The sequence below is a fragment of the Galeopterus variegatus genome, unplaced genomic scaffold (assembly GCF_000696425.1).
Source record: "Galeopterus variegatus unplaced genomic scaffold, G_variegatus-3.0.2 Scaffold4926, whole genome shotgun sequence".
Taxonomy (NCBI): domain Eukaryota; kingdom Metazoa; phylum Chordata; class Mammalia; order Dermoptera; family Cynocephalidae; genus Galeopterus; species Galeopterus variegatus.
The window spans coordinates 102419-120483 of record NW_007731037.1 but is presented as its reverse complement, the minus strand read 5'-3'; the positions used below and the strand labels follow the sequence as shown (position 1 = coordinate 120483).

General features: G+C 38.5%; 1 protein-coding gene across 1 annotated transcript; it reads right to left on the bottom strand.

Annotated features, from left to right (window-relative positions):
• Positions 1-1988: 1988 nt before the first annotated feature.
• Positions 1989-16857, bottom strand: PIGA (phosphatidylinositol glycan anchor biosynthesis, class A). Its single transcript, XM_008588618.1, has 6 exons — positions 16818-16857; positions 12789-13566; positions 8340-8472; positions 7550-7682; positions 7186-7392; positions 1989-4292 (listed from the first exon to the last, which is right to left on the bottom strand). The coding sequence occupies exons 2-6, from the start codon at positions 13504-13506 to the stop codon at positions 4026-4028; spliced, it is 1458 nt and encodes a 485-aa protein (XP_008586840.1). The 5' UTR covers positions 13507-13566; positions 16818-16857; the 3' UTR covers positions 1989-4025.
• Between the last annotated feature and the right edge of the window lie 1208 nt (positions 16858-18065).

Below are 18065 nucleotides of genomic sequence, written 5' to 3'. Positions count from 1 at the left end.
TATATATGTATCAAAACATCAGATTTTACCCCATAAGTATGTATAATGTGTCAATTAAAATAAATAAATTTTTAAAAAGAGACTGGAAGCCTTAGACTACTCACTATGGTAGTTTCATCCATGACAAGGTCCCACAGCAAAGTTCCTTCCTGATCATTCGCTTCCATTTCAAGCATCAGTAAAGGCAGTACCTCCTTTTGGAAAATGTGGGCTACCCTTGCTCATGGAAGAGTCATAATGAGTTGGACGAAAGAGATGCCCTAGGTTTGGGGTGAAGTACCCAAAGATTCCATGAATCAATACCTTCCCTGCTAGGACAATATTCTCTTATCAGCTGGCCAACACAAGTGAAATTCATTTATTTTTAATTTTCCTCACCACCCTAGGTCTCTTCATTCTTGTCTGTATTCAATTTTCTAGATGTGTAAAACCTTATTGAAGAGACAAGCCAAAATAAAATTATAACAGCAGGCTAAATCAATCTTATTTAAAAATGCTTTATGCAAAAATATGGGTTTCTCCTATCACTCAGGTAAATTAGAAAGACTACCTTTTAAATAACTATTTCACTATATTATTTAAAAGGCTGTCAGCTGAGAGCACAACTTTGAGCCCCAATATATAGCTCATCCATTTCAGTGTATTACAGCACTTTAAAGATCTTGAGTTGTTTTCACACTCAAGGAACAGACATTAACATATAAGGGTTACTTTGCCGAGCTTAGATTACCTGGTAGAACGCCAATGTATGAAAACACATGAAGTATTTTAGCTCTCCTTATATATCTTTTTCTTCAATTGTACTCCAAGTAGGTGATCATGTCAGACCAGATGTCTACTGTAACATTATTCAATCTTGTTTTGGTCTTTTCATTTAAAACATGGCTGTCCTTTGTATGTTTTACATACCAGAAAAGCTGGCTGAGAGCTCAACTTTTGTAAGGTCCAAATGGATGTCCACACTATTTCTGAGGCCATCTTTACTACATTTGAGCATTACATTTGAAATCGGCATAAAAAATTATGGATATATAAGGACAGTCGATTCATGATATCTTTTACAGGTAAAATAATCAACAGCACCAGGGTTTACCAGCCTTAGCACTACTGACATTTTGGGCCAGATAATTCTGTTGTGCAGGGCTGTCCCGAGCACTGCAGAACACTTAGCAGCAACCTTGACCTCTGCCCACTTGATGCCAATGCCCCACCCCCGTCCAGTTGTAACAACCAGAAATGTCTCGAGACATTGCCAGATGTACCCTGGGGGACAAAATCACCCTCACCCTCACCCCTCAGTTGAGAACCACTGAGCCATAGAAAAATATAAAGTAAAATCAACTCCACAATGTACTGCAGAATACAAATCAAATTCTGTATAGTACTTTAATTTCCATAATTTCATATAAAAAATCCAACCACAGAATGATACAATTTAACATCTAGCCACATTCTTTTGGGAATACCGAGATGGATAAAGAGGCCTCTAAAAATATTTCACAAAAGTAAACACAGACCTATGTTACCCTGACTTGGCCAAAAGTAAGTTCTGGTGTAAGATAAATCAGAACATATAAATGTAGGTGACTGCTTTCCACTGCTTTCAACAAAAGGGGGCGGGGGAGAAGCTTCTGTAAGTGAAGTCAAAACTCAAATTTCTCTTAAAATAGCTGGCAAGATATGAAGTATAATTATACAGTTCACACATACAATAGTTTGTACATTCATTTGTCTTATGTGATGACTCTAGTGCTTGCTTGGATCAGGAAACAAAGGTACAACTGAACTTGCTATTCCATGAGTAAAAGAGAGCATATATTCTAGAAATAAGATGACAGAGTAATTCATCATCTGAAGGACATTTCCTGTCTTACTAACAGACCAAGCAATACATCAAATTGCACTGAAAAAGAAAGTGTGGGGGGTGGTGGGACCCTGTTCCACTAGCAAACATTCTGTTCATAAAACAAGACAAACTCAGAAAACTCTCAAAATGTCATTCTGGTCTTTATTTTTGGACATGTAGCATGGTTTAGCAAATTGGTTTTACATGTGCAACTCATTGTAACAACAAAAGAAATTCAATATATTTTTCATAAATTCCTCATCACTGTAAGTTCACTTTCAAATAAATTTAAGTAGCAGGACAGAACAACATGTTTCCACATACTGACCAGTGCAACACTGACAGTTACATTAGGGTATCCAGGAAGACTGAAAATTAAGATTTACATAAGACAAAAAAATTTGTTAAAAAAAAAAGGAAAATAATTTTAAAAATTACGTATTTTACATGCAAAGGCAACTAACTTTAAATCCTATTTCCATCTTAAATAAATGATGATTTAAGAATTAAATGACAATTTTGAAAAAATTAAGATGCAAAAATATAAGAAAAAATAGTAGTGCCTTTAGAAACTGATGAGTAGAATAAATAAAACCAAATGTTAGTTTTTCACTTTACCATGAATATTGGCACTGTTTGTTTCATATTTCCATGTCAGTTTCTATGCATAGAAATCCCAATAAGACTGAATGGTTTGGATCAGTACATTTTTCTCCAATACAAGAACCCCTAACTTCTAGATTTTAAAAATTGCACTCGTAATTTTTTGTTTTAGTACAAACACACAGAAATATATTTCTCTGATTTCAGTGCAATCGGTTAATAGGCATGTTAAGATATTTTACAAAATAAGAAGTCTTGAATGTGGTCATTAAAAAAAAATCCTGTACAGAATCACAATACTGACAGAATCTACCTAGTGCACCCACAAGTTTCTCACTGATTTGATTTCACAGTCCTTTTCTCACAAAAACTTACTCTAAAGAGTTCAAGGAATTAATAATACACACCATGTGGATAATTTGGGGTTAAAAACCCATGGCTCTGGGCAATGATTACAGTTAACAGCATCCATCCAACAAAGCGGCTGTGTTCCTAAAATTTTCAGACTCAGTTTGCTATAAATAAAACATTCTGGAGTAAAGCCTTTTGTACACTGACAATACTTATCAGACACCAGCTAGGCCACAGTGAAGGGTAGTGACATATCAAAAGGACAGGGTAGCAGCTGGTTTTGAGATGGCACACCTCATACATTCTGCTCAGAAAACATGAAGGCATTTATTTACATAGGACTAAATTACATACTGAAAAATCTGGAGGGTTTCTCTGCATTATCATCAACAGTGATTTCGGTCCCTAATACTTAAAAAGCAAAAAGTATTTCATAAACACAACTGAAGATGAAGGTTCTACCTAGGAGAATGCACACTACAGGATCTGAGAGGTACTTGGAGTATGCTGACAATTTCTTCCTGGCAATTAATAGCATGAGCATTTTTGGCATGTTGGCTATTTTACCATTTCATGTCAACTGTGACTACAATGAAATAAGCCATTTGAATGATAAACAAAGAGCGAATGCACCCCTGGTCCTTAAGGGCAGGAAGTCTCTAGCTAGCGTTTTACACACAGAAGTTGCTCAAAACATGCTGGTAACTAATGAACCACTTTACTCAAGTAACCTGCTGATTATATGTAACACTTAGTGGACATATAACGTGACATAAATCACTAATAAATGTACATGAACATGACTTAAAATAGCTCATATAGTTGTTGTACTTCCCTAAAGAAAACTTGTAAACATCTGGTGAATGTCTAATTAATGATATAACATTAAAAACTGGCCAAAAAATGCCCAGAAAACGTTTGGCCCTTCAGCACCCAAAGCTCTCAAAATATAATGTTAAAACATCTCTGCTAGAGGGATTTCAGAAGTCTGAAAAATTTCATACCTGAGTGGCTTAAATGTTCTCTCCTAAATTTTAAATAAGTGCAAGGAGTTTCTACACTCAGGAATTGCATAAGTTTTTATCTTTCCTCAAAATAAAACAATGGATGATATAGAGGTAGCATAATTTTCTAAATTAACTTTAAAAAAAAAAAAGCAAGGTTATATTCAATAGTCTTAATATAAGTGTTACAAATATTTAAAACTACACAATCCAGGCTTCTTCTATCTGGCTTTAAACATCTTATTCTTCTCACGCCTTTTGATCCTATGAGGGCATTGATGAGTCCAAGCACCCCTTGGCCCAGTGGCATCTACTGCGACATCAATGAGAGAATCTGGAGTCATCCATCTCAGGAAAATAAGGAAGAGAAAGTCGAACACAGCCAATAAAGCAAAAATGTAGCCTGTTACTGGGCCGCAGTGAGAGATGAGCCTGTCTAGCCGTTTGTCCATCGGCAACACAGCTTCCCCAGCCACCCGGTCATACACCTGGCGGGAGAAAAGGCCAAGAATGAACACTCCAACCCATCACACGCTCCACGATGAACGACTAAGCAGGAATGCTTTATAAACACATGCAAACAGAAGTCGCTCACATTTTGCTGATGTTATAGTAATGATGTCCTTAATGAACTTAATCACAATAATTATTGTCATTTGATTCAACACAGGCATTTATTCTGGGCAAAACACTTGACTAGATACTGTGTGACACAAAGACTAAGCCACAGTTCCTTTCCCCTAGGGGATCACCAACTATTTTAGTGGACCACTAGAATTCCAAAGTCCTGCAAAGTCTGAACAGCTTTTCAGGTCACCCCTGTACGGATGATATTTAACTCAGCAGTGACTTCAGCAGTGCTGAAGCAGGACTGGCCAGTTAAGATTCCTTGACTCGGCTGAGACCGCTCTCGCTGGCATCTGGCCGACATCGAACACAATCAATGAGCTACAATCTAGTGTGCTTGTGGGTCCACAGTGGCTCCTATTTCAACAGCCTCATCAGGCTGTCCATGTGCTGAGCACGGATGGTGAGAATAGACAGAAACATTTCACGGATTTCAAATAAAAGAGAAGATGGGAGAAACTTTAATAGATGGTATAGGTCAAACATTGGCAAATGAAATAAAGTTTACTGCTGAAAATTGGTAGTAAATGGCTTGCTTTTTAAAACGCTGCTAAGCACTAAACTCTAAAATATTAAAAAACAAACGTCTTTAAACATACTTATTTAGAACACATCAAATGGGCCAGCATTCATGTTTTTAAATTGCCTTTGAACAGTACTTGTGCTCAGTTTCACATATCAGACCTGTAAACCATCTATTTCCTTTTGAACTCCCGAAAGTTATAACACACAGTGCAAGTTCTACAGGTCAGTGGTCTTTGAAAGGTACAGAATGTTTTCATCTAGTTCTTTCACCCTGAGGACATTTTGAATACAAACACTTTAATCAGAATTATGTTGAGAATTATGCTGAGACTGGTGAACTGTAATTGAAAAAGTATGTTTATGGCATGCACTCCAATTTAATTTCATGATCAATTTTCTAAATAGCACAGTTAAACTAAGAGGAAGTAGTTGAAAATGATCAAAGTGTCCTAGAGTTAAAAGAACAACTACAAACTATCTGTCCAGCTTTATTTCAGGTCAGTTAATTTGTGATCTTAAGTGATAAAATAACAATATACTACTATGAAAAGAATATTAAGGATAACAATCCATTATAGAACAAAGATTTAATTTTTTTAAATGTATATTATAAATCACCAGAGTATAAAATAGAAAAAACAAAAATAGATGTTTTAGTACTACTTCAAGAATAACTAAAAGAATAACTAAAAGAAAACGAAATCCTAATTAGCTCCTTTGACGTATACTGACAAACTGTTACCATAGTTCTTTCCCTCTGAATTTAATACCTACAATAGCTTAGACTTCTGAGGTTTTATGTCAATCAAGGACAAGTCACAACTTACAGAGCTGTGGTTCTCAATCAGGGTGGTATCTCCGAAAAACCTGTTTAACCAAATATCCCTGCCAACCATATCCCAAATTCCATCTCTGCTCCTAAAGGGTCACATCAGAACCTAAGAAGTGGTTGGGGAAGCAGGGGAACATGAAGATGGAGTATACAGAGTCTGAAAAAGCCAACCAGGTGACTCCGACGTGCACTTCCAACAGCTAATCAGTGCTAGACTCCAACTTCCAAAGGAAAAGGTAGCTATTTCATATGGGTCAAGATACCACAAGACTTCTAGAAGGTCAGAGTATCTCCGAGATACTTCAGTCAAAAATGTTTGACTGTTTCAAATATTTCATATTTCAGTGCAAAATGTATACAATTTTTAGAGATAAGAGTTTTTTTTAACATATTCAAATATGGGTTCATCTTATGTACTGGAACTTACAATTTAAACCAAATAAACAGTAAAGTGTTTACTTACAGTAAAGAGCTATTCTCTCCTCAGATCCATCTTGCTATCTACTCCAGGCTAGAAACGCGTTGCTCCACTGAATACATTGACAGTACAAAGCACTAGTCTAAACCGCTACCTTCTCCAGGCTCCACCTGGCTGTCTTCCCGGTTCACAGTTTCTACATACTAAGAAGCCGAGTTGTTTCCATTCAGCTTGTAACATGGTAATAAGAGGCATGAGGCAGAGGAAGTCATGAGAAGGATGTAAAGGACAAAACTGAGTAGCATAAATGAAGTCTCTAATTTGAAAGCAGGAATCATTTCCCACAACTGTACTCTCCTATCTAAGAGTGTTAATCAATTTCCTGTACCTGTCCTTTTGGAACTTCTCTATTGCTGCTTATTTGGGATCATTTTTCCAACTTTTGCCATGTACATTTTGAATTCTAACTTATTATGTTCTCAATCAGTTCAAAGATGCAAAAATCCTTTTCCTGCAGAAAATCACAGTAGTTAGCAAAAGTGCCACAAGAGGTTAGAAAGTAGCCTAAATTAAACATTCGCAAGTTATAAAGTCGCTGGAATCAGCAAAACTAGATATTTGCTAATAGACCTATATGCTTTAGAATGATAAACAGCTTCAACATGTCTAAGAGTAGATTTTAATACTAGTTTTGCCTCTAATTGCTGTGACTTCCAGGACATTTTGTAACTTCTTTATTAATGAGGGGGCATGACTGTATTACTGCTATTTGCAGATGTCAAATGCAATAATTTGACAGAAACTTAGCCCAGTATGTGTACCAAAAGTAATGAATAGTTCTTCTCTTTTCACTTGGAAGAGATTTCATAAACTGAATCAATGGGACAAAAACGGCAAACTTGTGTGAAAAAGAAAGCAAATGTGTACGTGAAACATCAAGTGAGAGTTCAGGTACAATCTTTCTCAGCATGTGACATACTTTTTCAGTTCTCTCCGCAACATTCCTCCAGGTGTAGAAAGTCTTTACTATGTTATGGATATTTTCTGGAGCTGGCAATGCCCCTGACTTCAGTTGGAAAATAGCTTTTTCCAACCCTTCACACAAAGATTTCACCGAAGGCTCACATAAAATAATAAGATTTTCTGGAAGCACCTCAGGAATTCCACCAACTCTGGTACTGACAACCTTAAAAAGAAAAAAAGAACACACGATCCACCATAATCATACCTTAGGAAAATAAAACCAAGTTAAAAAATTATTACAGAATGTGTCTCATTATTTTTAAAACTACAAATACAGAAACACCAACAATGAGGGAAAAAAAGCCCTCAAAGCTTTTTACCTGTAAACCACAGCTGGCTGCTTCCACAATTGCCATGCAGAATGCTTCGGTAAGGGAAGTATTAAGAAAAATATGTCCTTGGACTAAGACATTTCTAACATCCTTGTGTTCCAAAGCTCCTAAAAGAAGCACCCTGATTTTTTAAATGTGAAAGGAAGAAAGAAAGGAGTGAAAAATCATGTTAAAAACAAATTTAATTTATAAGCCACATCTGCGGATTAAAACTCATACAGCTAACATATTTCTAACTTTTGTTACACATAAAATTTCATCTTCCAAAACTGGTTAGCATGTAATGAAAACATTAATACACTTTGATGCTTAAATGTTAGTGTCACTTCTAATCAGAAAAATGGCCTTCTTAAAATGGATGCTTCATACATCCACCCCTCACATGTTATCTAAGTTACTAAAGAAGAGACCTGTCTGAATCTGTATGTGCACAGCAATTTACACAATTTGAACCACGCTATTTAAATCACAACACAGTATCTTGGAAATCTGCAAACATTTCCAATTAAAGTGGTTTTTTTTTGTGCCTTCCATGGTGCCTCCATCAGCTGTCCCCACCAAGTCAACTAATATTGGGCTAATGGAAAAAAATAAAAGGGTAAATTCTTTAACTAGATTTTCTCATTTTATATCAATTCTTTAAAAACAGGCCTTGCATTCCATTTTTTATATCAATTACATGTAGGAGAAGCAGCACACCTAAGGCAGACATATGATCAAAACTGAATATAGGTAATTGATATGTTCTCACCCAAGACAATATGGAATCCATCAATACCTGTCCTGTAGCTGGTATCTTTCCCGTACTTCTTCCAAAATGATTCTCTTTGGTCCCTCTCCTCCAATTATAAAATTTAAATCTGGATATTTCTGACATATTTCAGGTATTATACCACTAAGCAAATCGGTCCCTGAAAATATAAAATAAAGTTGAATGTTGGAGATATTAATATTTAAACTTTTTAAAAGAAATTCATCAGTACTGAGAATCCACTCAACTTTGGAAAGTATTAGCTATGACCTCCTTAAAGTAAATGAACTAATTCTCTTAAACCTTTCCTGGGAGGGTGCAATCGTTCACAAACTGCCAGTGGTCCCCCAAGAGTTGCAATTCTGGGAGATATAGACCTTGACATGCATTGTTATCTTCCACACACCCAAAATATGGACCACTCTCTTTCATTTCAACATACTAGTGTTTAAGTCACTCACCTGTGTTTACATACTACTTCTAAAAAAGGTATTTAAGGTGGCTAAGGTTGGAGTTAGCTTTCTCCAGAGCAGGACAACTGACTGGAGATCTAGGTTTTGTTCAAGCTTTCCTTTTTCCAAGTGAGACTTTTGATTGGGGGGAAGTTTCCTGATCTATAAAACGAAGAGATCTATCTATGTACCTAAAGTCCAAGACTTCTTTCAGCTATAAAATTCTACAAGTATGACTCCACTTCCTGCCATAAAAAAGGGCTAAGCAACAAAGTTTAACTGCTGCTTCCATGTTGTTCAAAATGCAGTTCGTACAGAAAACTTTATAGTGCACACTATTGTATTAGGAAAATTTAAAAGAATAGTCCGTCCAAATCAGTTATAGCCCTCTTCCCCAGAGTGGTAGTAAATGAAGGCGACAGAACCTCAACCGTCAGACATTACACTCCATAGAACAAAAGGATGCATCTTGGTTCCTTTTTTTAAAAAAAAAAAAAAAAAAAGATTTTCTCATAATATATAAATATAACCTCAGGTAATATAGGGCAATAAAATAAATCATGACCTACCAGTCTGAAAAAGTTAGTGGTTATGCAAAATGACAATGTTGACACTATTTAGGAATTTAATTCTTTAACTATTACAAATCATACACATTCAAAAGTAAAAGAATCCACTTAGAGCTGTTTATTAACTTAAAAAATGCATGCACACACACACATAAGAATTGCATTTCTTACACACACGTAAGAATTGCATTTCTTACATCAATCTTCCCCAAAATAGGCCGATCAATTATAAAATAGACATGAGAGAAATGATACATGTGGCATTTCTATTAAATAATGCAAAGTAGGATTCATTAAGTAAAATAAACTCTACTGGTATTTTCAAGATATGATTGCATATATCAAAAACAAATTCACATGCAGCTTTTCTGAATTATGAGGGCTTCTCATTAAAATCTTAGCTATCTTCATTTCAAGTCTATTACCAAATCCACCAATTGGATTTCTAGACAAACCAGAAAGTAAGTGACTTTTACCATTTAGCCTCATATAATTCCTTCCTCTTATTTTCTTTCTTTCCCCCCTTTCTCCCTTTTCCCTCCTTTCTAAGACGTACAAGGTTAAAGCCCATTCTTTAAATAAACAAACAAAAAACACAGAGCAATAATCATAATTGCTGATAATTAACATTTATTTTAAATGCATTACATCAGGCAATGTACTTTAAATGCATTATGTCATTTAGTCCTGACAATCATCTTATAAGAAATGGAACTGATTACTATTAACAATGATCTATAGTATCATTCCAAGAATAAAGGGTTTTTTCCCCCATTATAAAAAAAATTATTCTGGTGCCTCTAGGAAGAATCTAACACATGGAACATACAAAGACTTTCAATTTATTTTGACGCCTCTAAGAAGAGTCTAACACAATGCAACATACAAACAGATTTTCACACAAAATGGGCAAGGAAAATCCCTGAGTCAAACTGCTTTTAAAGCTTGGTCTAACAATATTTTAAAGAATTTTATGATCTATACCTAGGAGAATAGTGGCCAGGCTGGAGGTGGGGGAACAGGAGACCTTAATTCAAGAAGAGCAGGACTCATGTTTGTCATCTGTTACTTACTGTGTAACCTGGGCAAGTTACTTACCCTCTCTGAGACTCAGTTTCTTTGTCTGTTACATGCAGATAATATGTACCCTACAGTTGTTGGGAGGGTCAAGTGTGGTACTGTACCATGCACAGGCTTTACCAACTGCAGAACACAAATGTAAGTTGTCATTACCACTACAGTAGTAAACAGGTCATGCCTGCACAGGCACAGAGCACTGGGAATCCCTGACTAAGAGCAAAACAGGCTTGAGAAGGGGGGTCAGAAAGGAGCCAGCCAGAAAATGTGGGCAGTGAGAATTTTGGTTTGTCCTATCTCTTAATACATTCCAGTGGGCCTTTGATATCTGGTCCAATGAACACCTCCTGAGAAAATTAATTTGACATTAAGGAATGGACCATTAATACAACTCACTTTTGGGCCACAAATGTGGCCGGTCCTTCTCAGAATGTTACTTTTTGCAGGGTGTCTGGCATACAGAGAGGGTTCGATAAATATTTGTTGAGTTACTGAACTAAGAACAGGAAAGGCCATATGTTCACTCCTTTGGTGGTTACCTCAGCTGCTTAAAAGGCAAAAAGTTTAATCTTTGTGTGAGTAGTTAATTTTGCTGATCCTTGATCATACACATATCCTACTCTTTCTTAGCTAGCTATCTCACAAAGGTATGCTATCTATCTAATTAAAAAATAAATTAGACACATTTTCTAAGTTATAACAAACACGTTACCAAAGCCTCAAGAGGGATTTAGAATACAGAATGCTGGTCCATTCACATCTTCTTGACTAAAGAATGAAAGCACATCATAGCCTTCACCCCAGAAAATGCAGTTCAGTAGTTTTGTTACCAACCTCCACTCAAATGCACTGCTGGGGCAACCAAGGCTCTCCACTCCAAATGTAAACTATGCCGACCAAGGCACACATCTAGATTTGAGGTCACTCCCTAGTACGCTGGTACACAGCTGAGCTGCGTGCTTACCAAGAATCAGTTACGTCTGTTCACAAAACTGTTTGATGTCAGTTGGACTTGTCACTGTATTAAGTATTACATAACCTGACAAAATGAGTTTCTATGAAAACTAAGCTGAACGGTTTGAAAAACCCAATAAAGGAAAGTCACAGAAAAAAGTTCTTGTCACATTAGGGCTGTCCTAAGCCACGTATAAAATTAAAAACAAATTAAAAATCCAGAAGCATATTGCTTATACGCCTTTAGGTTCTCACCCCACTTAAAAGAAACCCAAAGTGGCAATGATAGATCATGCCTTTGTGAAGGTGACTGCAAAATGATGCAGCTGAAATCAGTGGACCAGTACTCGAATGCCAGAGCCCTGCATCAAACTATTGGCAATTCAGTGTGTGCTCATAATATTTCGGTTAAATTCAAATATTTAAGGGAGTGTGTACTTTTAAAAAATGATTCCCTACTTTAAGTGACATTTTCGATTACTAGACAGGTTTTTAAATAGCATCCAGAAGACTATGTTTTTAATAACCAGACTATTTTAGACTTTTAGAAAACAAGCCTCTACAAGCTCTGTCATGGTATCCATTAAGTGCTGTGGAGGCACTAAAAAAAATCCTCTTTAATAACACTTATTGAGTACAAACTGGGCTAAGTACTTTATAGAAACTATCACTGAACCCACATAAGTTTCCCATTGTTGCCTAAATTACACAAATGAAAAAACTGAGACTTACAGACGTTAAGTAACTTGTCCTCAATCACACAATGGGGTAGAGCCAGGATCTGAGCCTGGGTCGTCTAACCCCCTTTTCTTCATCACTTACCTGCCAATATGTTATTAATGTCTTATATATGATTAAATGAAACAAGCAAGCTACAAAACAGTCATGTACAGAACAAGCCCATCAATTTTGAGTATATGTACGCATAAAAAAGAGAGGAAAGCTATAAATCAAAATATTCATTAGGATCATCTCTGCATAACATAGTTACAGGTGACTTTAGTTTTCATTTTTGTGCTTTTCTTAGTTTTCAAAATATCTGCAAAAAAAAGACATTATTTTTGCAGTCAGAAAGTAAAGGCCACGTGGTGGGCTCTGCCCTTTACTTCTTACCACATATGCAGGGCTGTTTCAATTTTTAAAAAGGCCTGATCAATTAAACAGCAGCAGGTTATTATTCTTATTTTTTAGTAACCATTAAAGCATCAAAGGTCGGGGGGCAGCATTCACCACCATCCTAAAAATTTCTCTTCTTGGATGTATAAACCAATATTAGAACTTTCTTTACTATATTTAATGCAGAAGAAGTTATAAAACCATAAAACAAAGTGAAAAGCCAAACAATCATTACATACAAGTATTCAACAGCTTTCTATAAGGAAAAAAAAAAGTCTGCAATGCAATTATAGCTATCATTCCATTACCTTTTCTGTAAACAAGTCTGCTGACAACAACAATAGTTATTACACTATCATGCCTTCTAAATGGGTCTGGAGTGAAGTCAGTAGGATCTACAGCATTAGGAATGACGGACACTATTTCAGGATTCAGTGCTGCTCTTAGTACAGTATTTTCCTTACTAGTATAAGAGACACAAATGATGTGGTTTGTGTCACAAAGAGATACAGTTAGAAGCTTGTTTGTAAGCACCGAGCTGACATCAGCAAATCCAAAAAGGGAATGGTCCGTGAAGACTGTCTGAAGCCCCATTGTCTTGGCGTGGAAGAGGGCATCATGGGCCATGGCAGAAAAAGAACTATGTGAATGGATTATTGTGACTCTCTCCCGAACAAATATGTACCTGAGCAATGGCAGACTGTGAAAGAGGGTCGTGGCTGTCGATTGGTTGTACATGACTTTCAGAGGCAAGTAATAGACTTTGAGGCCATTAGTGAGGTAACGGATGCCTTTTCGATTTCCATAAGCATGGGTGACAATTATGACCTTGTGCCCTCTTTCAATCAGGCACTGAGAGAGTTGGTAAATGTGGCTTTCCACGCCTCCCATATTTGGGTAGAAAAAGTCAGACACCATGCATATATTATGGGTAAGGGTTCTACGTGTGGAAAGATTTCCAGGGCTAACCCGGAAGAGTGTAGCTGAGGGAGGCTGGCCATGCCCACCTCCTCCTCTACAGGCCATGCTGAGATGGTTTAGACATCAGTTCTTAGAGCAACCCAGTTAAGATGTGTCCTCTATTACCTAAAAAAGAAAGTAAAACAGGAGCTCAGCTCAGAGACAAAACACATTCCATATTCCAAATCCAGATATAAATACTGTTTCAATGTCAATTTGTTAATTTTTACCCTAGAAATAAAAACAAAGTATATAATGAATTTACTCATTTGACATTTATTTGCTAAGCATTTACTATGTGCCATACAACAAAACTAGACTCTGCAGTCTTACTTTCGCTCTAAAAATACTGCTACACATAATTTTAAATAAGTTTGTTACACCACAGTATATAATGATTTGCCATGCTAACAAACCAGTTCTTTCCAATAATTAAATACATATACACACACATATCCATACACATATCCATATATTTATTGATACATATATTCTTCTCTTCTACTTTTATCAATTTACCAGCTTCTACTTATTAAATGGCCACTATACATCAGGCACTACATGCTAAGAGTTTTCTCTATCTTACTGCAGCCTCACCAAAACTCTATGAGGTATTAACTCCATCTTATGAACGAAAAATCTAAAGCTTAAAGAGGTTAAGGAATTTGTCCACAATCACCTGAGGCAGTCTGCTTCACTGGTGGTCCTGCCTCCCAGTACTTACACCCTTCTATAGTTCCCTCCCCTTGCATGTGGACCTGGTTTAACCCATAGGACATAGTCGAAGTGATGTGCAAATTTTTGGCCTCAGCCTGAAAAGGCCCTGTGGCTTCTACTCATGCACTCTTGGATACCATAAGCCACCATGTAGGAAGCCCAGCTACTGTGCTAGAGGGATGTGGGAAAAAAAAAATGTGGAGAGGGAAGAGCTTTGAGACCACATGGAAAGAGCCAAGGCCCAGCCAACTTGTCAGCTAAATGCAGCCTCACTAATGACCACTGCAATGACCAGCAGAAGAACCAACCAGCTCAGCCTGGCAGATTGCAGAATCATGAAACATAACCAAATAGCTATTTGACACCACTAAGTTTTGGGTGGTTTGTTATACAGTAACTAAAACAGGCCAGGATTCAAACCTAGTTATACGCACTGCCCATATTTGTAAATAAAGCTTTACAGGAACACAGACTTGCCCATTCATTCATGTGAATGGCTACAAGAGCAGAATAGCTGTGTCAGAGGACATATGACACACAGAATCTAAAATATTTATCATCTGGCCCTTTACAGAAAGTTTGCTGACCCCTGCTCCAGATCTTAGCCACTGATTCAATTAATCTCATAAATTTCTCTTAGTATTAGGTTTGTGGTTTTCACTAAAATATACCTGGAAGGGCCAGCCCATGGCTCACTTGGGAGAGTGCGGTGCCGATAACACCAAGGCAACACTTCTAATAAATTGCTATTTACAATGTAGCAATTTCTACTAGGACAGATTTTTTGATAATTTTTTTGAAGAAAACTTATAAGGTGATGCATAAAAACTGAGCAAAACTAAGAAGTGTGGTTTGGTTTCCTGATTGAAATTTGTAATTCAAATTTCTTTATGACAAAAGATGCATCTGTAAGTTTTGCATTTCTCAACATGCAGACAATGAGCTGCTAACACTGTTCTCCCACAGCTGGAACGGCAGGGACACGTGCAGCTCACCACATGACACTGGCCCGGGTGACACCTCGGCCCCTCTGGCAGAGCCGATAAAGACCTGTGAGAACAGCTTGTGGAGACACAGACATCAGATGAGATGTCAGTGAAGGGACAGCTTGGAGGCCCAGTAAAATATATATATATATATATATATATATATACCTGGAGCTAGAACTGTGTTTTTGAGAGTACCTTTTTCAAGTGTCACCTGGAGGGCAGGCTGCGAACAAATCACATTTTTTCCTTTCTTATTCAAAGACGGTGATTATCAAACTGCTCCAGTCACTTTTTTGACCTTTCTTTCAGTTATGTAAGCCTTTCTTTCAGGAGTGTTCCTCCCCTAGTGTGGAATCTGAAGATAAAGGCTAAACTACAGATGGGCTCGATCTGGGGACATTTTCTAAAGTGAGTTAAGTTTATCTCAGGGGGTCCCCTACAGCCATATCAACGTGAAATGCCCACATAATATTCAGCACTATTATAGATTCTTAGAGTTTCAAAGCTAAAGAAAGTCTCAGAGATCTAGTGAAAATGTTCCTCAACTTCACAGATGAGATTTCCAATGCTAGAGAAACTCAACTATCTTGTACAACAGGAAGCCACCCAGAGCTCTGAGTTTCAGCTTTCACCTACAAACTCAGAAAATGCAAATTAACTGTGCGTGCAAAGTCTTATCTATTCTCTCCAACAAATTCATCTACATTTAAAATATACTCGAGAAGTGCTTGTAGAACTGAATTTACTAATTGAGATTCAATATTAGCAAATATTAAGATTCCTCAAGCTTGTATTTTGAAGTGGCTTCACTAACAATTTCTTACTGTGGTTTGTCACCTAAACCCGAACTTCCAGTTCTATTCAGTTTTCAAAGATGAGTGATCACGAAAACAGTGAGTAATGAACCAAATGAAGTCACTTAAAATTTTGTCATTAAGCTGCAATGTTCTGAGGAGTCTGCCTACTTCCACCAGGATAGCGCTCCTAACATTTTTACACCATAAAAGCTAAATATACAGCACAATCATAGAATCTTAGAATTTAAAGCTGAAGAGAGGCTTCGAGATCTAGTGAATACCTCTCTCACTTTACGGACAAGTTGAGCGATCTGTTCAAAGTCTCCACCCAGCCAGCCACTTCAGTGGCAGACGCGAGATGACCGTCAAATTCTCGACCACGGCCAACAAGCCCAGGGCAGTCACTAGCAGTAGAGGGTCCTGAGTCGCCTTAGAGAGCCCTGACGGGGGTTGGGGATCAAGAGGACGGGACTTCCACCTAATCCCTGGGCACTGCCCCGCGCTTCACTCCCGGAGAGCTGGTTGTCCAAGGAGGGGACGCCCCCGCTCAGTCAGCGACCCCGCCGGGGACAGGCAGGGTCTGGCCGGGCCCAAAGGGAGGTAGAAGGCGGCTGGACAGTGGGCGGGGGTCTGAGGCCGGGGCTCCCGGAGCGCCCCGTTCCTCGCCCCACCCGCCTCGGCTTAGGAACCAGCTCAAGCGCGGCCGCCTTCAATGCACCGTCAGCCCCACTCCGCTCCGAAGACTTTCCGACTCGACTCAGTCCTCGGACCGGTCGGCTTCACCCCCCAACTCGCCACGCTCCCACGGGGACAGCACAGCCACAGCCAGAAACGGCAGATCGTGCCGGAGAGCGGAGGCCAGACGCGCACTTACCGGCGGGTTCCATGGCCGCCTGTCTCCGGACCTCCCGCGGCTGCAGCCGGAGTCCCGCCCCGCTGCTCCCAAGTACCAATTGGGAACGTCCGCGCCCGAGGGCCGCACCCCCAAGGCAGCCAATCACAAAGAGGGAGTGGGGTCACAAGCAAGAGTGACGCTAAATCGTCCCCACCCTTTAACGCGGGATTACACGTCAGCGCGCGCTTGCGTATGTCACCTCGGCGCTGCGGCCGGTAGCGTGGGTGTGTGCCCTGGTTGCCTAGTGACAGCGTCTCTTTTGTGGAAGGCCGTTCTGTCCCTGCTTGCTTCCAATTGGTGAGACTTTTGGGTGATTAGATTACAGAACGCGAGGGTCGCGGTGGCGTTTTGTTTTGTGATCATCTGTGCCACTGTAGAACCGTGCTGGTTCTTACCACTCTGGTAGGGTTGGCAGAGGTAGCAACATTTATTTGTGATAGAAACAAATGCACAAATAAAAATTCAAATCAAAGCAAAGCAAATAAAAATATGAACTTTGAATTTCATATAGTCAACAAATAATTTTTAATATAAGTATGTCCCAAATATTGGGGACTTCACAAAAAAAATGATTCGTGGTTTATCTGAAATTCAAATTTAACTGGGGATCTTTTATTTTATCTGGCACTCTGTGGGGAAAATCTGAGGTCTGATCTGAAATATCAGCTCCCACTCAAACTGATTCAACTAGCTATGGTGGTGCTTGGCCAAGAAGCTGAAGAATTAGTGAGAGTGGTCTGATGGCCATCCACCCCAGCAGTAGGTACTTGGAGTTCCCCAGCCCTGCCATGCGTGCACTTTCAAGAACAAATTCCTTCCTGAGCACCATCACCACCGCCATTGCCGGCACCAGTTTTAAGCCTGGGGTAAGCCTACTCATCCCTGAAGATTTCAGCTCCTTCCTGATGCCCTTCCCAAGCCTCTAGAGAGAATTAAATACTCCCACTTTTGTATTTTGTTAGTACTTTGGTCATATGCTGGCATAGCATTTATCAGGTCGATATTCAAGTTGTTTGCTTGACTGTTGTCCCCATTCTTCCTCACTCTGATCCTTGATGACTTGTGTCTTGGGATCTCACACGGACGTCCTTCTGAAAACTGGCGATTGTATTTGCTTGTTAAATGTCTGCCTTCCCTGCCAGATAGTAAGCTGGGGCAGGGTCTGTTCTTGGTGATGGAGAGTGAATAGGTTTTAGTTGTATTAATGATTTTCTCTACCCAATACCA

Coding starts and splice junctions, on each gene's coding strand:
- PIGA (XM_008588618.1), bottom strand. CDS start 13,506: ATGGCCTGTAGAGGAGGAGGTGGGCATGGCCAGCCTCCCTCAGCTACA. Junction 8,473..12,788: donor CAGACTTGTTTACAGAAAAG/GTAATGGAATGA, acceptor TTATATTTTCAG/GGACCGATTTGCTTAGTGGT. Junction 7,683..8,339: donor AGATACCAGCTACAGGACAG/GTATTGATGGAT, acceptor TTAAAAAATCAG/GGTGCTTCTTTTAGGAGCTT.